The sequence below is a fragment of the Pipistrellus kuhlii genome, unplaced genomic scaffold (assembly GCF_014108245.1).
Source record: "Pipistrellus kuhlii isolate mPipKuh1 unplaced genomic scaffold, mPipKuh1.p scaffold_m20_p_3, whole genome shotgun sequence".
In the NCBI taxonomy this organism is placed as follows: Eukaryota; Metazoa; Chordata; class Mammalia; order Chiroptera; family Vespertilionidae; genus Pipistrellus; species Pipistrellus kuhlii.
The window spans coordinates 15,734,617-15,754,721 of NW_023425529.1; the positions used below are offsets into that span (position 1 = coordinate 15,734,617).

Below are 20,105 nucleotides of genomic sequence, written 5' to 3' on the forward strand. Positions count from 1 at the left end.
GGAAGAGAAAGGGGCTTCTCTCCACTGTAATTCCTGCCCTAAACCCTCTGACCCACTGGGAGACAGGAAACAGGAAGTAGCATGCAGGGGCTAGAGGCACAAAGAACTCTTCTGAACCAATAGAGCAATCACATAACAGCAAGCTCAGAAAAAGAGAGTATCGAAGGGCAATTATGAGGAAGGAACCAAAACTAGAAACCAGTGAATGAATGTGGGATGGCAAGAGGGAAGGAGGGGGGTAGAGGCTGGGTGGAGGGAGGCAAAGTGTTTGTGTGGGGGTTGGGGGGGGGCAGGAATGGGACATCTATAATAGTGTCAACAGTGAAAATAAAGTTTAAAAAATAGTAAAAAGAAAAAAAATGAATAGCATAAATAAACATAGGAGAAAGATCTAGAGATTATGCTTGTGAATGTGCTTTGTAAATTTCAGAATGCTCTACAAATGCAAGAAGTCCTATCGGTCCCTGAATAGCAGGAAGACCCAGGATGGGGTGGTGGTGGTGGTGGGGCATTCAGACCTGCCCCTGCCCCCATTACAGGGTCTTTGGCTTCATGGCTGTAAGATTATAATGATCACCCCTTCATGGACACTTCTGATTCCCGGAATCCACCCCCTTCTGTCAGACAACGTGCCATGGTCTATGGATGTGAAAATGTGGTCCTTTCATGGATCAGGTTTGTTTGAGCAGCTACTATAGGTGTGAAACCTGGAGGGCGCCTGTTTGCCATGGAGCACAAAGGTACCCCCATCGGCCGGCAGCTCCTGTCCTCCCACCCCAGCTCAGGTGATGATGGGAGAGATGTCGGGCCAGGGACCCGGCCCCAGGTGCGGTCCTTGGAGCAAAGGCAAAGTCCAGCCTTCCACAGATGGCCAGGGCAGTGAGAGATAAGGGTCACACTTTGGACTCCACGCCAGAAAGCCCCACGAGGGCCCCAGGATCCCTGAGCCCCTACATTCCTGCTGGCTGTGCCGCTCCCCTGCCTAGTTAAAAAAAAAAAAAAGATGAGGAGGCAGGGGGAGGAAGGGATAGCCGGTCACTCACTGCACCCAGAAAGCGAGGTGGCACCTGCCCCGGGTCACTCGCCGCCTCCTCAATAAGCCTCATCACTTGCGAGCCTCCGGGGATCCGGGGATCCGGGGATCCGGGGGGTCCCGGGGTTCGGCCCAGAGGGGAGCGAGTGCCTGAAGGTGGCGCGCGGCTCCAGCCCTTCCGCTCCGGCCGGTGGGTGGTGAGCTCAGGTGCAAAGGGAAGAGGCAAATGGGGACCCTGCGAAGCGAGTTTTTCTTCCCCGGAGGGTGGTGGCTGCGTCCCAGACAGGGGCTCCTCGGTCCCCAAGGCTCCCTGGGCGTCCTCCCCGCGCCGTCGGTCTGGCGCCCACGGGGAGAGGGCGGTGCCTGCCCGGTCCCCGCCCCTGTCCTGCCACCTTCCCTCTGCCCGGCCCTGCGCTGCGCTGCCCGGGTCCTGCGGGCCGCTCGGTCCCAGACCCAGGCCCGGCTGCGGGGCTGGCATCGCGGGGGGAGTCGTCCGCTGGCAGGAGCCCCGCGGGCGGGGGCCGGCCGCGGGAGCCGCCGGCGCGGGGACACCTGCAGGCACAGGTGAGCTGATGGGGGCGGCGCGGGCCAGGGGTGCGAGGCAGGCCAGGGACGCGGGGCGGGAGATGCAGGGAAGCTGGGTAGGAAGGCAGCCAGAGGGAGACAGAGCCCTTGGAGGGAGAACTGCTGGGAGGGGCCTGGGAGACAGTGACCGCTTTTCTTCCCGGCTCATAAATCAGGGGAGGAAAGATAAGGGGAGGGGGCCCAGGCCCACCCGGAGAGGGGCCAGCAGCTGCTAAAGACACCTCTTGTATGCAAGCCCTGCCTACTCAGAGGGAGGGTCCTCTACCCAGGTGGAGGGAGGAGGGATGGAGCCCCACACCTGGCCCCCTGCTGCATAGACATGTTCATAGAAACTGGGACCCAATGTACCCCGAGACCAGAGAGACCTTGCTTCTGCTCTGCTCATCTCCAAAGCAGAGGGCTTCATAGCTGCTCCTCCCTCACACCGTGTCTGTAGCAGGAGCGTCCAGGGAAGGGGTGGACAAACTCGTCAGCAAGGGGCCAGATGGTAAATATTTTAGATTTCCAAGTCTGCTAGTATATACGATCTCTATCGAAACTAGCTAGAAAGCAGTCAGGGATCATCCGTAAACTGGTAACTGTGGCTGTGTCCCAATGAAACTGAAATGTGAATTATATAGACGTTTTCTCTATAGTGAAATCGTATTTTTAATCCCCTCCCCCCCCAACTATTTAAAAACATTCTTAGCTGGCAGGTTGTACAAAAACAGGTGACAGGTCCAGGCAGTCTCCTGTCCTCTCTCACATGACCTCCCTGCAGGCTGTGTATAGGGAAAGGGAAGCTGTAACCGTGTGCAAGGGGAATCCCCCCACCTGGGGCCATCCGGGAAATGGGGGACTTGTCCATCGCGCCCTGGCTCCTAACTCCTCTCAGAACCACAGCCTCGTCCGAGGCCAGTGTGGGAGCTTAGACGCCAAACATGCCCACGTGTGGAGGAAGTATGGTTCCCAGGGGCTTTCTAACCAGCAAGGGGGGCATTCCCCACCCCCAGCAAGTCAGAGATGACGAAGACACGCTCTCCCAACAAGTGACCAAGCCCTTGACCCCTCCATCCTCCCCCCTCCCCACCTCCATCCCCTTAGTCTCAGGTCTAGTGCCGCCCACTGATCAAGCCTGGCCCTTCCATTCATTTTCTCTTTGCAGACTCAGGGGACCCCTTTCTCCTGGACCTTGGAACTATGAACCTTTGGAGGTGACCCAGGAGAGAAGGGATGCAATCTTTTGGTCCTCCAGATGAGCGTCCCCTCCGAGGACTTGTGGAGTCCCGCATTGAGGCTTATGGGGGCCAGCATCGGGCTTCTGCCCAGAGTACGGGCAGCAACCTCTATGCCCGAAGAGGCCTCATGCTGGTGAGTCCAGGTCGTGCCCCAAAGGTGACCTGGGTGGGGCAGATGGGAGGATGCCCAGGCTTTCAGGCCTCTGCCTCTCTTCCGATCCTTCCCCCTACCTTCTCTCCTGGGGTTGGGAAAGACTAAGGAAGGCAGTGCCGGGCCAGGTTCCCAGGACTCTACGCCCATCCCAGACAGATGGGGAGCTCATCCCAGACAGATGGGGCGCTCGAGGCAGAGAGCCAGGAGTGCCAGGCCCTCGGAGGAGGTGCTGTTAGACAGGTCTGAGTCCGGGAGCTGAAGAACATTGCCAAGCCCTGGGGATGGCACCTCCCAGACACCCACTTCTCCTGGGAGGAGCCTGTGGGCTCTGAGTCAGGGCTGGAGAAAGAGCAAAGGTTCAGAGTGCCCCTACTCTGAAAGTGGGGAGGGGTGTGGGGGCTCCTGAGCTCCACCCTGGCTCCACCCTCCTGGCCTGCCTCCAGTGCTGACCAAGGAAAGGGGTGTGGCGGCCAGCGGTCTTTCCCTCCGCCTCCACGATTCCCTCCACCCTGAGAGCACTTCTGCTTCCCGTTGGGGGTATCCCCAGCCTTCCTGGAGGAAGATGTGCCCTAGGATGCAGGGAGGACAGCGGGGGGTTCTCCCAGGCTGAGGGTGGGAAAGCAGAATAGGAAGTCTGTGGAGTAAATCCAACCACAGGCCAATCGAGGAATGTGACAGGGCCTGTCCAGGAGGAGACTTGTGGCCACGGCCTCAGCCTCTCACAAGGAAGGGCGGTTGCCCCCACTGGATGGGACCCAGGCCACATGCCCCTGGGGAGGAGCCACCCATGTGTGTGCCCTCATCCCCACTTGTCAGGGAGGCTGTTCCCAAACCAGAGAAGCTGTGAGGGACCCAGATGTAGTGTGCACTGTGCATTGTGCATGCAAGCCTAAGGTGCGGGGAGCGCACACATGAGTAGGCAGACATGCGGGGGGACACACACCAGAGCCCAGGCATGTGTGCACCTGTCTGCTGCTCTGCAGGAGGCTCTACTTCTGCCCTGGGCTCACTCAGGGAGCCAGCTTGGCATGTCCCTGCCCAACCCACTTGGCCTCCCTGGCAGCAGCCACTGTGACTCAGGGCAGGAGCGGCTCACACCAAACTGGTTTGAGGGGAGCAGTGAGTCAGTTCAGCTTGCACAGGTGAGGGCCTGGCCCCCACTCCCTCCCTAGGACTTCTGGGGGAAGGGAGACACCCCCTGACCTTTCCTTGCTCTTTCCCCAGGAGCCCAGTCTCCTACGCTTCCAGGACTATGTTTCCTCCGCCAAGGTCTCCGGCCAGACCCGAATCCTGTCTCCCAGGAGGTTTCGAGAACCAGAGTTTGAGAAAAGGCTTGGAAGCCCCTTTGGGGCTGGCCCACCTCACTCCCCCAAACTCAAGGTAAAGGGTCCCTCTCTTTTCCCATTGCCACGCTCACAACCCGAACTGTGATGTCCTCCAGAGATATGAGAGCCGAGAGCTCGGGCAGACCCTCCAATAAGCCACTGGCCCTGTATGGAGTCCTTTCCAGGGATACATCTCTAAGCTATGCTGCCTCATAAAGGTGTCCACGTTATGGGCAAACGTCAAAATGCTGCCTGAGACCTCTGGTTTCCTAAGTCCTCTTCCGGTCTCCCCCTGAAGGTCCTGCTAAAGGGTTCTGTCTCAAGAGATCCCTGGAAGGCACCTTTATGGTTAGAGAGCCCAGGTCAGACCCCTCTGTCCAGGGACCTTTCTGCAATGCAAAGTGCCTCTCCATCCATGTGCCAGAGCACCCTTGCCCCTGTAAGCCTAGCAGGGGTTGATCCTTGTCCCCTAGGCTTACACACACACACACACACACACACACACACACACACACACACACTCCTCCCTGGGCTGTTGGGCTGTGGCCACAACTAATCCCTTTCTCAATTCCACCAGGAAGTCGACAAAGCCAATGAGCTACAGAGGAGGCTGCATACATTCAGCATGTTTGGGATGCCCCGCCTGCCCCCTGAGGACCGGCAGCACTGGGAGATAGGAAAGGGCAGCGACAGCGACCTGACCATTGAGAAGTCCTGGAAGGAGCTGGTGCCTGGGCACAAGGTGGGCCTGTAACATAACGTCTGTCCCTATGGGGTTACAGACACAAGTACACACATCTCACCTCTGTCTCTTCCCCAGGGTCATGTGAGGAAAGGGTTTGGAGAGATCTTACTCTAGGTCGGTGGTTCCCAATGTGGGCCCCATGCCCCACAGGGGGACAATTTGATTTTTAAGGGGGGCAATTTGAGAATGAGTTATTAACAGTGAATTTTTTGCATCTCTTGTGGTTCTAGGGGCTTCGTCTATAGTATATAAATATATAGTAAGCCCGACTGGCATGACTCAGTGGTTGAGCATCAACCTATGAACCAGGAGGTCGTGGTTCGATTCCCAGTAAGGGCACATGTCCAGGCTGTGGGCTGGATCCCCAGTGTGAGGCGTACAGGAGGCAGCCTCACACTGGGGATCCATCATTGATGTTTCTCTCTCATCATTGATGTTTCTATCTCTTTCTCCCTCTTCCTTCCTCTCTGAAATCAATAAAAATATATTTTTAAAAATTAAAAAATAACTATATAGTGACATATTTATGCATTTCAGTTGTCTATTATATGTTTTGAAATTTTATTTGCTATTTTTTCATATCACTACATTTTTAAAAACTATTTCTTAATGATTTCTTCCTCCGTACTTCATCTGTCCTTTTGTTCTTTTATTTTTCTCTTTCATGGATGCCATGTTCTCTGGAAGCTTGCTTAGACCAAGATAATGGCCTTTTAAGCTTCCTCCACGTAAATAGAAATTCACTTTTTAAATAATAAGAGTTATATGTCATGGAGGGATGGGAATCAGGATCTTAGAGATGGTTAGGTGGGGCATGGCCAAAAAAAGGTTGGGAATCACTGCCCTAGGTTCAAATCCAACTCTGTCACTTACTAGTGAGACCTTGGTCATGACAGCAAACCTCACTGAGCCTTAGTCGCCTCATCTGTAAAATGGGGATGACACCTATACACTGGAGGTTTGGTTTAAAGCATAGACCCATGCACTGAAGGATCTTGGGTTCAATTCCCAGTCAAGGGCATGTACCTGGATTGCAGCTTCAATTCCTGGCTCCAGTCAGGCTGTGTGCAGGAGGCAACCAATATCTCTCATATTGATGTTTCTCTCTCTTTCTATCTTCCCTTCCTTTCCTTACACTCTCTCTAAAATTCAGTGGGGAAAAATATACTCAAGTGAGGATTAACAACAACAACAAAAAGTCATCTATGAAGTAGATGCAGTAGCAAGTGGTAGCTGCTATTCTGTTCTTTTCACTATTTCCCAACTGAACCAGCCCCACTCCCATCCCAGGAGATGAGCCGGGAGCTTTGCCACCAACAGGAAGCACTCTGGGAGCTACTGACCACAGAACTGATCTACATAAGAAAGCTAAAGATCATGACCGATGTGAGCCCCCCACAGTCCCAGCCCTGGCCCCATCCTCAGCCATATACCCATCTCCCTTACATTTTCTCTGATCCTCTCAGACCAGAGGAGCAGGGTTGCTGGGGGAAGGAGGGGCAGGATACCAAGAGATTCCCCTGATTTGAGACCTTCCCAGGATCCTGGGAGAGAGGTTGGCAGTACTGAAGTTGGGGGGTGGGGATGCGTTAAAGGGCTAGGCTGGGGTCCTGAGAGAAAGAGGCCAGGTACTGAGACCCTCATCTCTCCCTTCATCTAGCTCCTAGCCGCTGGTTTGCTGAACTTGCAACGAGTAGGACTGCTGACAGAAGTACGTGGGAGCGCAGGAGGGGAGTCTGGTACATCCCGAGCTCTGAGCCCGAGGAGCAGGGGGTAGGGTTGGAGGGGTCACCGAGAGCCCTCCAGGCTGCCCAGTCGGAATTTCCACTGCCCCATTTTCTAGGACACCACCTGACCTCCCTACTCCCCTTCTTGGTCTAGACACAAGCAGGCCATAGGTCCCATCCCACTCCCACGTCCAAGCTTAGCAGTTCTTGCTTGTCCATGGCCAATGCTGCCTGTCAGTGACCTGCCAAGGCATGCTGCTAAATCCTTCTCCCTATTCTAGGTGTCAGCTGAGGCCCTGTTTGGAAATGTCCCCAGCCTGATTCGAGCCCACCGGAGCTTTTGGGAAGAGGTGCTGGGGCCTACCCTGGAGAAGACTCGAGCCTCCGGCCAGCCTCTGGACCCTGTCAGCCTGCAGGATGGCTTCCTGGCGGTGAGGCATGGTGAAGGGTTGGATGAAAGGGGGGCTGAGGAGCCCAAGGGTCCTGTCTGCAGGGCATGTCTACACAACTGGAGTTCTCCCATGACCTAGGGCACCTCCCCTTCCCCAAAATATCACTTCACCCCCTGCCTTTCACTTGACAAGTATGACCTCTGACCCAAAGGTTCTTTGGCCTTCTGGAGACCCTTATGTATGACGTGAAAATGCAGCTGTCTCGGGAAACTGTTACACCTAAGCTCTTATCAACTATAACATCTCACTTCTTAGACAAAGATCCATTGACAAACAGCTGGGAGTAAGAATGGGGCCTGGGTGAGGGGTGTAAAAGGCCACCAGGGTACCTGGAGCATGAAGAAGTATGACAAGAGAAAGAAAGAGTCCCAGGATTAGGCCTTCCCAGTTTTCTCCAACCAGGAAGATGTGGGCCTTGCAGAGTTGGAAGGAATAGGGTAGTGAGTTGGGGAGACAATCTCCTGGGAGCCATAGGTGGCCCCTTCCACAGGACAGGGCTTCCAGGCCAGCCTCAGATCACCACCACCCCTGCCGGGTGAAATGGGATCTGCATGTCCTGAAAACGTTCCGGATGAATTATTGATGGCAGGAGTGAATTCAGAGCAGCAGGGCAGGCGGGGGCTGTGGACAGGAGCTCAGAGAGCAGCAGTAGGTTGGCCTCTCGGGTCCTCACCTCCTCCTTGGAATCCAGAGAGAAGGGCTGGCAGTCATGAGAGGTAGGGATTGGCAGCAGCTGGACTACGGGTCTATGAGAGGCTTTCGCTACCCCCACCCTCACCGGTACGCACTGATCCCCATGCTCTGCAGCCAAAGCCTATATCTCATGACCTTCTTTCCCTGCCTGCTCACTCCCCTCCCCCTGTCCCTCTAGATCAGCCAGAGGTTCCAGTCCTATGTCCAGTACTGCCTGAGAGTGAAGCAGACCATGGCTTACGCCCGGGAGCAGCAAGACAACAACCCTCTCTTCCGTACCTTCGTGCAGGTGGGAGAGGGGGTGGCAGGAAGGGAGATGGGTGGACCCTAGACAACTGGATTCCCCTCTACCCACCACCCCCGATCTTCAGCTGGGCCCAAGGCTGAGTCCATCAACTAAGATGGGGCAGACTGCTGACCTCCTGCCCACCTTCCCCGGCAGTGGTGTGAGAAGCACAAGCGCTCAGGGAGGCAGATGCTGGGTGACTTACTCATCAAGCCCCACCAGCGCATCACCAAGTACCCACTGCTGCTGCAGGCCGTGCTCAAGAGGACCCCTCAGGCACAAGCCCGCCAGGCTCTGAACGACATGGTAGGTGGCCTGACAGGGCCAGTACCCCAGGAGTTGGAGGCTGGTGTGGGGCAGCTGCCCTCCAGGAATTCTTGAGGGTCTCTTTTCTTTTTCTTTTTCATATATTTTTATTGATTTCAGAGCGGAAGGGAGACAGAGAGAGAGATAGAAACATCAATAATGAGAATCATTGATCAGCTGCCTTCTGCACACCCCCTACTGGGGATCGAGCCCACAACCCAGGCATGTGCCCTTGACTGGAATCGAACCTGGGACCCTTCAGTCCACAGGCTGATGCTCTATCCACTGAGCCAAACCAGCTAGGGCAAGGGTTTCTTTTCTTAAATGTATGTGACAGTGTGGCACTGACCAGCCAGCCTCCTTACAGGCTGTGGTTGCCATTGGTTGGGTGGGATGCACAGGATCTGAAGCTGAGCTGCTCCTCCTGCCACACCTCACCCTCACCTAGATAACAGCTGTGGAGTCCTTCCTGCGACACATCAATAAGCAGGTCCGCCAGGGCGAAGATCAGGAGAACTTGGTGGCAGCAGCCCAGCGCATTGGGCCCTATGAGGTGCTGGAGCCATCCAGTGAGGAGATGGAGAAGGTGAGAGAGGGAAGGAGGCTCGGAGAAAGCAAGGCCCCCAGGAAAGCAGATGCAGTGGAGGCCTGGGAGGGGAAGGGATAGAGGTGCCACACAGATAGGTGTGCCCATCATTCTTTACTGTTGGGGAGGGTCCCAGGGGCAGAATTCAAAAGAATAGAAAAAAGGCCCTGAAATGCTTCCTCTCCCTCCAAGCGGAGGATGGAATACAGATGGAAAGAGCCAGTGCTGGTGACGGAACAAAGACCCATCTTGACCAGGAGGTACACAGGAGCCCTATCCAGTCCCCTGACCTTCTCTTCTCTGTGTCCCTCAGAACCTGCGTCCTTTCTCCAACCTGGACCTGATGTCCCCCATCCTGGGGGTTGCTCCTGAGCACACCAGGCAGCTGCTGCTGGAGGGGCCTGCGAAAGTGAAGGAAGGGCGAGAAGGGAAGGTGAGGGAGCATGGGTGGGAGCAGAGAAGATGAGAGATGGATTGAAGAGAAGGGAGAGATAATGGGAGGTAGGGTAAGAGTCATGTAGGATGGAAATGGGAGAAAGAGGTGTGTGTGTGTGTGTGTGTGTGTGTGTGTGTGTGTGCGCGCGCGCACAAGCGTGTGACTGGGTCACTTCTGTGTGTGTGTATGGAGAAGAGGACATGGTTCTGGCTACAGCTCTGATTGTTTGTATGACCCCGAATCAGCCACTTTCCCTTTCTGTAAAGTGAAAGAAGAAGCCAAGCTGACACCCCCTCCAGCCCTAGAATTCCTCAGTGTGCACTTGTCCCTGTGTATGTGTGCACCCACATGTGCACACTCATGCATGAGTCCAGTCCCTGTCCTGCCCTTCCCCCTGCTCCACTGACCTGGCCTCTTTCTCCTACATACACCCCCAGCTGGATGTGTACCTGTTCCTCTTCTCTGATGTGCTCCTGGTGACCAAGCCTCAACGCAGGGTGGACAAAGCCAAGGTTATCCGCCCCCCCTTCATGCTGGAGAAGCTTGTGTGCCAACGACTCCGGGACCCTAGTATGTCTCCCCTTTGGGGACTTTGTCTCTCCTCTTTCCTCTTGGCAGGGGGAAAGAGGAGTCAGGATGGGGTTCCAAGACAGTCCAGCCCTTGAAGCAGGCCTTCTCCCCCACCCAGACAGCTTTCTGGTGATCCACCTCACTGACTTCCAGTGCGTCTCCAATGCCCTCATCGTGCACTGTCCCAGCCCTGCAGACTGTATCCAGTGGCTGGAGAAGACCCAGCAGGCCCAGGTATGTGAGAGCCAGGTGTGGGAGGGAGGGATGGGGCCCCTGGAACTCAGAAACTGGAGCACAGAGGGGAGGAGAAAGAGAGAAAGGCTGGAGCTGATGGAGACTCAGACTGTCCTCAGGAGGGAGACACAGCCTTGACTATTCTTGACCATCATAAGAGGAGGGAAGAGCCCCTTAAGCCACTTGCTGTGTGTGCCAGTCCCCTAGAGATCCCAAGATGGCATCCCCTAGAAGTTTCTACACCTTGAAACAATTTACTTCTGAACTTCAACAGACGTTATTGGGGCCCTTGCTGTCTGCAAGCACCAGCTCGGTGCTGGGCAATCAGAAAGCAGTAAAACACTGTTCCTGCCCTTAAGGAATGTGCACCGCAGCCTAGCTAGACAAGTTAGTGTATGACGATAGAAACATGCATACGTAATGGAACTCAGCCCAGAAGGGAACAATTCGTTCTGCCTGGTGGGTCGGTTAGGAAGGGAACGGATGAGGGGGAGGGTGCGCTGAGAAGCCTTCACAGAGGAACCCTTATCTGAGCTCTGTTTGGGGAAATATCTAGGAATATCTAGGAGTGTTCAGGGAAACAGGGTGGGAAGGGAAGGTATTTCAAATGGACACACGGAATGTGCAAAGGTCGGAGATATGAAACAGCTGTGTGTGTTGAGAGACGCACCAGCCTGGGAGTTCGTATCACCAGGACATAAAGCACAGGCAGGCACAGCGGCAGAGAGGCTGGGAGGCTGGCCCCGCCAGCTTGTCCATCTCCCATGCCACGTAAGGAACTTGAACTTTGTCCTTCAGGTGACAGGGAACCAGTGGAGGTGCGGAAAGTGACGTGGGCAGATGTAGGTGATTAAAGCTAGCAGGGTTCAGAAGGCAGAGCCAAATGGAGCTGTACTGGGACCACAAATGAGGCTACTTAAGGTAGCAGAAATGTGTTCTTTCCCAGTTCTGGAGGCCAGAAGTTGGAAACCAAGGGATCACACTTCCTCTCCAAGGTTCTAGGGGACAACCCTTCCTTGCTCCTTCCAGCTTCCAGCTTCCAGCTGTTCCTTAGCTTCTCTAGTCTCTGCCTCTGTCCAAATTTCCCTCTCCTGTTTCTCATGAAGACACCAGCCATCACATTTAGAGCCCACCCTAAATCCAGGATGGTCCTTAACTTAGGATCTTTGCACCCTCTTTCCCAGGACCTAGACAGATCTTCCTGGGCTACTGTCCAACCCACTGCAGGAGCAGAATGACCAAAGTAGTGTGAGGAGTGGAGCAGGACTTAAAGGACAGGGAAGATTGTGAGCAGAAGAATCAAGGAAGCATTTGGGTGGGATTTGTTTGGGGGAAGTGACTTGTGTGTCTGAGCCTGGAGCAAAAGGTTTATGTGAGCTGGTGATTGGGAGACCACGCACTACTGGACCCCCAAGAGCTACAGAAGAGGGTGGACTGGACGAGACTGACTGAATTGGGTTGATGAGAGAGAACCACCATAGATTCTTGAGCCAAGAATGCCAAGGTGAAATCAGTGTGTTTTGTCTTTGTCTTGAATTGTAAGGTGACAGTGACAGGTGGGCTGGGGGAGGGGAAGATTGGTGGCAGGAGATTTATTTTGCTAGTTTGGGTGTGAAATATTGAGGTTTATTTAATGCCGTGATCTTTGGGACACGTTGAGAAAGGAAGGAAGGAAGGAAGGAAGGAAGGAAGGAAGGAAGGAAGGAAGGAAGGAAGGAAGGAAGGAAGAAAGGAAGGAAGAAAGAAAGAGAAGTGGGGGAGGGAAGAGAGGAAGAAAGGAGCTGAAGAAGAAGAAACAGGTGAGCCTTAGGGAGACTGGCGAAAAGCCTACACTGAATGCATGAACATCTAGGCTCAAACACCAGTTCTACCTTTCACCAGCTGAGTCATCTTAGGTGAGCTTCCATTTCTTTGACTGCAAATGGATATACTGTTATTACTGATGGCAGTCCTGGCTTCATGGAGGAGATTCAGAGGTCATTCCGATTAAGCAAATGCATGGTCACAGCCCTGTAACCCTTCTGCAGAGACCAAGGACGGTTGCTCCCCGAGGTTCCCGTAGGGAAGACTGCTTTGGCCATGGTGGCCCTGGCAGAAACTAATTCTTAGAAAGGGAAACCTGTTTATTTAGTTATTGTTTCCTGGGAGTTGTTTCCTAGGGTAGCATTATTCAGTTTTAAACAGAAGCACTTTGGAAATGCGTCAGTGGGAGACAGCCAAGGAGAGGTATCTTGGAGGCTTGTGGAAACAGGGAAATGCAGACCTGAGTTCAGGTGAGAAATGAGGGTGAACAATGAAAGTTGCTAAGAGAGTTCTTACCACAAGAAGAAATTTTTTCTAACACTGTATGGTGATGGATGTTAACTAGACTTAGTGTGATGGTCATTTCATTATATACTAATGGCCTGGTGCACGAAATTTGTGCATAGGAGGGGATCCTCAGCCCGGCCTGCACCCTCTCCAATCTGGGATCCCTCAAGGCATGTCTGACTGCCAGATTGGACTTAAATTGGCAGTCAGACATCCCTCTCACAATCCAGAACTGCTGTCTCCTAACCGCTCACCTGCCTGCCTGCCTGCCTGCCTGATTGCCTCTAACCACTCTGCCTACTGGCCTGCTCACCTCCAATTACCCACCACCCCCACCAGTCTGATCACCTACAGTGCCCTCCCCTCTTGGCCCCTAACCACCTCTACCTCAGTCCTGCCACCATGGCTTTGTCCAGAAGAATGTCTGGAAGGTCTCCTGGAAGGCCTCCCAATCTAATTAGCATATTATCCTTTTATTAGTAAAGAGGCCTGGTACACGGATGGGGGCCAGCTGGTTTACACTGAAGGGTGTTGCTGATCAGGGTAGGGTTCCCTTGGGGGGCAAGGGGGCCTGGGCAAGGGGCCTGTGGTGGTTTGCAGGCCTACCATGCCTCTATTGGGGTGCTGGCCTGGGTTAGGGCCTGGGGCAGTTTGCAGGCCTGCCATGCCCCCTTCAGGGTGGGGGGGTCCCCCTGGCCAGTCTGGGTGAGGGGTTGATGGCTGTTTGCAGGCCCCTCACTCAGCAGTCAGCCCAGGTGATGGTGACCCAAGACTCTCACATGCCCATGCCAACTCCATGTCCTCTACCCACAGGCCTCTCCTTCAGCGGCCAGCCTGGGCAGGTGGGAAATTTGGTTTCCTTCATTGCCAGGAGCAATCCAAGCCTCCCGCTCAATCTGGCTGGTCTGTGGACACCATCATCTTTGTCCTGCTAATTTGCATACTCATTTCTGAATGGCTGATGGGTGTCTCAAAGTGATGGTCAATTTGCATGTTTCTCTTTCATTAGTGTAGATCCTACATAAAAGCCTAATATGCTAATTGTCTGGTCATCCAGTTGGCCATTCAACCAATCAAAGCATAATATGCTAAGGCCACTCAACTGCTCCTTATGACGTGCACTGACCACTGGGGGCAGATGCTCTGATGGGTAGATTAGCTTGCTGCTGGGGTCCAGCTGATTGGGACTGAGTGATTTGAGCCAGACATGCCCTGGAGCATTCTCACAGTCCCTTCCTTGTTGGCAACCTCTTGTGTCCCATCCTGGCCCCAATCCTGCTCCAGTGGGGTCTCTTGGCCAAGCCTGTGCCCTCTCGCAATATGGGCTGAGTGAACCCTCCAACTCCAGTGCACAAATTTCGTGCACCAGGCCTCTAGTTTATATATAATATATATTTATATATATTAAGTCATTACCTTGTACCCCTGAAATTAATACCATGTTATATATCGATTATACCTCAATTTTAAAAACAGAAGAGGCATTTTGAACCAGGAAAGAAATCTTATTGTAGATTATTTCTAAAGAATGCAACTTCATTATTTTTAAGGTATTTAAGTCAAATTAGTGTTCCTCATAGAGCTTGCTGTAATGAATAGATAACAATGGTTTGCCATTAGCACATTAGGCAGTTAGGGCTTCTGAAACTTCTGAGAATATGTGAAGAGTCTGTTCTTTATATAATTTTAAGCCTTCTTTCTGCAATCGTATCTACGATATCATATCATAATATGGAGAGATTATTTGAGGAAAGAAAAACTAGAGCTTAGTCTCGGTTTAAATACCATATTAAAAATTCTGAATTGGGAGAGTAAAAAAATAAATATGGGTTTTTTTTTGTCATTTAAAAAAATGAAGAAGAATGAATTAAGGGTGAAAGGAGGAACCTCAAGACATTATGTCCTCCAGCCCTGTGGGCTGCAACTTCCTTAAATACCTAACAAGATGGTGACAGTCCTCAGGAAGGCAGAGGTAGGGGACAGGGTTGGGTGTGGGGTGGGGGTGGTTTCAGTGGTGACTGGTCTCTGGCTGCCCTGCTTCAGGCCCCCTCATACTTCCCTCTCTCTGTGTGACGGGGTCCTTCTCTCTACCCCACTCTCCCAGCCCAAACACAGTGTCCACATGGCTGGACTGGCTGACAACCGGCACCATTCCAGTGGCCAGTTCAGTTGTTCTGAAGGCCGGATAGGAGTGGAGCTGAGGACAAAACTGGAGGCAAGCCCAGCCTGTCAGGACCGCAGGTGGGGCCCTCACCTGCAGGCAGCCTCCCTTCTTTACCAGCCCCACCAGCAGGACCTTCTCCTTTTCCTTTGGTTCCTAGTCCCAGGGTAATACTACCACCCCTTCTCCTTTAAGAACCCCCAAGGGACCACCAAAAAGTGCTGTCATTTTATTATCTAAATAATTTAGCGCCCTGGTAGTCTCACTACTGACTAATAGAGGAAAGGAGGTCACTTCTGATGCCTAAAACTCTGGCCTCCCTTTGCAAAACAAAGACCGGAAGCTTTGAAATTAATTTGTCCTGCTGTTATCTCACAGCAGATTCTCAGAGAACCCCCCTTTCCCCCCCTTCACTCTCTATCCCCATCAGTCACTGTAAACTGCAGAGGGCAGTAGAGTATCTACAGCAACACCCCACTCCACCACCACCACCACCCCCCCCACCCCCACCCCCACCCCCCCTCCCCCACCCCCACCCCCACCCCCCTCCCCCACCCCCACCCCCACCCCCCCCCCCCCCACCCCCCCACCCCCGCACAGAAATGCAGATGGAGATTTATTCCTGATGAGTCTACCCACAGTGGCTTAAACTTTTGGAGAAAAAGAGCTTCTCAAGGGAAAGACAGACTGAATCTTGGGAAATGCCCATATTTAGGGGATGAGAAGAGGAAAAGACACCAGTGACAGGAACTGAAAGAGGTGAAGGCCAAGAAATGAGAGGAGGGGTGGAGCCCCGCTCAGGTTATCTGTGTTCTTGCTGGAGTCGTTTCGTTTCTCGGGGGAACTGCCGTGACAATGGGAACTGCCACGCAGGATGGACAGAGAATTATGTTTGTAAACTGTTTGGCCCGAAGCCCAGCCCCAAATGGGCGCTCCATTAATGCTTGTTATTGTCATCAAGAGAAGGGTGGTCAGGGGTGCTGGAGACTCATTCTGACTGGGGAGCTGCCTCAACATCTGGGGGCCTTTGGAAGGAGAGTGGGTGGATCTGGAAGCCGCCCAGGGACAGCCGGACAGGAGGCATTTCCTCTCAAGGCGTCAGGCCCCCGCCAAGGCGAGGGAAAAAGAGTGTGCTGAGGGAGCCCCCCCCTCCTGTTCCCGGCTGCTGGGGTGTCACAGTCTGGCTCAAGCGCCAATTTCCTCTTCCTTTCCCACCCCGCCCCCAGCATGTCTTTCCTGTTATCCCTGATGAGAAAACCTCTGGGTTACTGGAGAGGCTTTGGGGGGGGGGGGTGCGCAGGGGGGGCCTTCAAACAGTCCCATCTCCTGGGGGCTGAGGTCCCTGCCTCCCTGCTTCTTCGTGGGGCAGGGCCAGGGTCAAGGTTAGTGGAGATGCTGGTATTGGACATTCCTTACAGACAGCCCACCCCCATGTCCAGTTCTTTTCTTCCACGCACTGTCCCTATCCTGAATGTCCCAAACACAACAATGAACTTGGGTCTCGTAGGGTAAAAGGACATGGCATCTTAGCTGGACAAGCCGGCTGTCCCAGCCGCTCCCAGGCCCCAGAATGGCCCCTCCCACCCTCATCACAGCTAGGGACAGGGAGAGGTCCCAGGCCCTGGCCTGGTGTGCTGGGTTCCTGCTCCCGCGAACCATCATCCCTTGCTCTGGCCAACAGACCAAATCTTATGAGACCGCTTAGAATCCTCACAATGCTTTCTCCCTCTGGAGACTGTGACTGAAGAGCCAGGGCATGGAGAATTGGAAATAGAAGCTCAAGTCGTTGATGTCATTTTCCTATTCCTGTTCACCATTCTCCAATACGCTCTTGTACTGATCTCCCTAACCACTGTGTTCCTGAGAAGCTTTAGGGAGGTCCAGGCACCCAATAGTTGCTGGTTCATATACCTGATATACCTGAAGTGGGGAGATAGTCAAATGCTTATCAACCAGAATGGCATGGGCACCAACCAATCAGAGTGGAGCACTGGGCAGGCGGTGGGTCTTAGAGGTCCACTGCAGTGCAGGGTTGCTAACTCCCCTGCAGTTGCTGGATTTTGGGAGGCAGGGTAGTTCTAGGAAGGGAGACAGAAGGCTCAGACAGCACCCTTTGGCTTACCAGCATGGAAGTACTTGAGTATTTTAACAACGATGGGCCATCCAGTGAGTACTGACATCAGCGCTGCCCCCAGCAGCCTCCAGTCCCCTTCACCAAGCCTCCTCCTTCAGCCTTTCCTCGGTTCTGCGGCCTTCCCTCCTCCTCCCCCAGCAGATGTTATCCTTTCACAACTCTGAACCCTTTCTGCTGCCCTTGATTACTGACTGCCCTAGGACTCAGGGAAAGGCCCAGTCCCAGTGCTGTTTCTCTCTACTGTGCAGCCTTGAGCAATCCCTTCATCTCTCAAAGTCTTGTTTTCTCACCTGTAAAATGGGCTAATATCAATGCTTTTCCATCCTGAAGGGTGATGGTGTGTCTCAAAGGACTGTGCATGTGGAGGTGCTCTGTAAACCACTTCTCAGATGTCACTATGTTATTCTGATGACAACTCTAGATGAAAATGTTGAGGCAGGAAGATAGAAAACATAAAGTATCCTCCTTCCAAACCTCTGAAACAGTCTTGTTTTCATCTCTGAAGAATAGTAGAGCCCTCAGCCCAGGACAAAGCCTGCCTCTACCCAACCTGGTGGCAGGAGGAAGGGTAACCTGAGGACCCAGGACTTATACCACCATCACCACCAATCAGGGAGGGCTTCCTGGAGGAAGAGGCAGGGGAGAGAGAGAGAGAGAGAGAGAGAGAGAGAGAGAGAGAGAGAGAGAGAGAAAGGGAGAGAGAGAGAGAGAGGGAGAGAGAGAGAGAGAGAGAGAGAGAGAGAGAGAGAGAGAGAGAGAGCGCTTGCCAAGGGGCATGAGAAACAGGAAGAATTGTATATGGAAGAAAGGGGGTCTTCTGCTCGAGAGTTCAAATCCTGGTTCTATCCCACTTCTTCCTACTTCCTGATCTTGGCAGTCACTAACCTCATCTCTATTTCTCAGTAGCAACGTAGGAGTAAAAAAATAATATCTGCCTCATTCGGTTGTTGTGAAGACTAAAGGAGATAATGTACGTAAAGCACTTAGCCCAGTGCCTGGCATACAGCAAATGCTCAATAACAGAGGATTTTTTTAAAATATAATTTTAAATATTTTTAAAATGTATTAGAGATAGACATTGATTTGTTGTTCCACTAATTTATACACTCATTGGTTGATTCTTGTGTGTGCCCTGAGGGGGGATCGAACCTGCAACCTTGGCACATCAGGACAACACTCTAATCAACAATAATCAGGGATCTTAATGGAAGTATTCCCATCCCAGGTCACCCTGCAAAAGCTGAAGGCAGAGGAATACGTCCAACAGAAGAGGGAACTCCTGGCCCTCTACAGGGACCGGGACCAGGAGTCGCTGAGCACCAGGCCCTCCACGCCTTCCCCAGAGGGCTCTCAGAGCAGCGTGGAGGGGAGGTAAGACCCACAGGGCCCATAAGCTCTCCCACAGGAAGGAGGCTGCAGGTAAAGAGGGAGAGACGAGGAAAGGCTGACCAATGATATAACAGCGCTCGGGGTGAATTAGGAATACACTGGGGAACCCAGGCTGCAGGTTGGAGAACAGGTTGGCATCAGCTATGTGAAGGGCCTCCTGGGGCAGCCTAGGAGGGTAGCCAGCCTAGGGTTGGCGCAGGCTGAAAGAAATAAACACAAGAAGCGCAAACTGCCTGGGGGTGGAGTGAAGGCCGGTAAGGATTGGCAGAAAGTCCGAGCTGAAGGGACCACCTTAGTCCAAATTCCCAGAGTGTGAAAGGTTCAATCTTAAACACAGCTGTTCAGCAGCATGGGTGGAGAAAAAAAGAGCCATCACAGGGGTAACCTCGGATCTCAGGAACCTCCCAGAAAATAGCTGAGCACCTACTTGACACAAGGACCTGGACCTGGTGTTGTGAGTTTCCAGTCCAACCAGAGGTGACAAAACAGTGCAAAGGCAACACCAAATTAAATTTGGAGGAGGGACCATTTTCTTAATGGATCGGTCAAAGGATACTTCCTGGATTTGAACTTGACCCCTCTTAGCATCGGACTCTGACCATTCATTCATTTGTAGGAATTCTGAGTTCTGCACCATCATCCCCCAACTGGTGGTGACGGACGACACGGATGAAGACAGCCCCTCGGTACCAGATGACACCTCGGACTCCGGCTACGGCACTCTGATCCCGGTCTCCCCCAAGGAGCCCCACTCCCCTCTGAGCCGGCTGCGCCCGTGGGCCCTTCGGCAGCACCCCGGCATCACCCTCTCCGCCCTGGACCTCCGGGATGTTACCTTGCGCCCTCAGCCTCCTGACCCCCAAGCTCTCCAGCGCCGAAGCACCCCTGAACTGCCGGGGGACGTTATCCGAAGAGGAAGCAGCCTTCCCAGGGGAGAAACGCCCACCTGGTCCGAGGAAGAAGATGGGACCTCAGTGGGCGGGAACGTGGTAGTGGAGACCTTGCATAGGGCCCAGCTTCGGGGGCAGCTCCCACACTCCCCGACCCACGCGGACTCTGCTGGGGAAAGCCCCTGGGCGTCCTCAGAGGACGAGGAAGAAGAGGGGCCCCTCTTCCGAAGATCCCCTGGCCCCCTCAGTGCTGAGGACATGCTCAGAGAGATCCGGGAGGAGCTGGCCAGCCAAAGGATCGAGGGCGTCCCGGAGCCCGGGGACAGCGGGCCTCGGAAGCTGACTCGGGTCCAATTGCAGAGGATGCGTGGGCCTCACATCATACGGCTGGACACCCCCCTGTCCGCATCGTAAGTGCTGAAGGGAATGTGGGCTGGGAGGGAGCAGAGGGGAGGAAGGCAGGCCAGGATGGAGTGGGCAGGGATGGGGAAGTGTCAGGGTAAGAGGTCGGTGGGGAGGGGTCGGTATAGAAGGGCAGACCCAGAGCAGGGGCCATGGCAGGGCCGGGCCCTGAGCCTCACTCTTCACCCCGTCTTTGCAGAGAGGTGTGAGGAACACGCGGGACCTTTGGTTTGGCATTGCTGCCGAGGAAATCTCTCCCCAAGAGTGCTGGTCACCACCCCCTGCCCTCCAGGACTGCACCTCAAGGCCCACACTCCCCAGGAAGAAGCCTGGCCCGCGATACGGGGCCTTCCTGCTCTAAGAACTCTGCGGATCGCGCTGTACATTGTGTACCATAGGCACCAGAGCCCACATAAAGTTGTGCATAAAACTGCCTGCCCGGTCAGCGCCGAGGGTGGGAAGAACCCGAG

The 20,105-nt window shown here is 53.8% G+C and overlaps 1 protein-coding gene across 15 annotated transcripts; it reads left to right on the plus strand.

Annotated features, from left to right (window-relative positions):
• The first annotated feature begins 1,322 nt into the window (after positions 1-1,322).
• On the plus strand, positions 1,323-20,065 carry PLEKHG6 (pleckstrin homology and RhoGEF domain containing G6). 15 transcript variants are annotated; one of them, XR_006742774.1, is made up of 16 exons: positions 1,342-1,597; positions 2,763-2,968; positions 4,214-4,369; positions 4,892-5,056; positions 6,350-6,445; positions 6,720-6,770; positions 7,068-7,217; positions 8,110-8,220; positions 8,374-8,523; positions 8,972-9,109; positions 9,423-9,542; positions 9,983-10,115; positions 10,234-10,349; positions 14,764-14,900; positions 18,180-18,325; positions 18,960-19,099. XR_006742774.1 is itself a non-coding variant. In XM_036455410.2 (16 exons), the coding sequence occupies exons 2-16, from the start codon at positions 2,831-2,833 to the stop codon at positions 19,842-19,844; spliced, it is 2,364 nt and encodes a 787-aa protein (XP_036311303.1). In that variant the 5' UTR covers positions 1,374-1,597; positions 2,763-2,830; the 3' UTR covers positions 19,845-20,065. The 15 variants fall into 15 exon arrangements, 13 of the variants coding, with proteins under 13 accessions (XP_045443622.1, XP_045443623.1, XP_045443624.1 ...); XM_036455410.2 differs by lacking the exon at positions 14,764-14,900 and adding an exon at positions 19,835-20,065 and having other exon boundaries at positions 1,374-1,597; positions 18,960-19,643; XM_036455409.2 differs by lacking the exons at positions 1,342-1,597; positions 14,764-14,900 and adding exons at positions 1,939-2,067; positions 19,835-20,065 and having other exon boundaries at positions 18,960-19,643.
• The last annotated feature ends 40 nt before the right edge of the window (positions 20,066-20,105 follow it).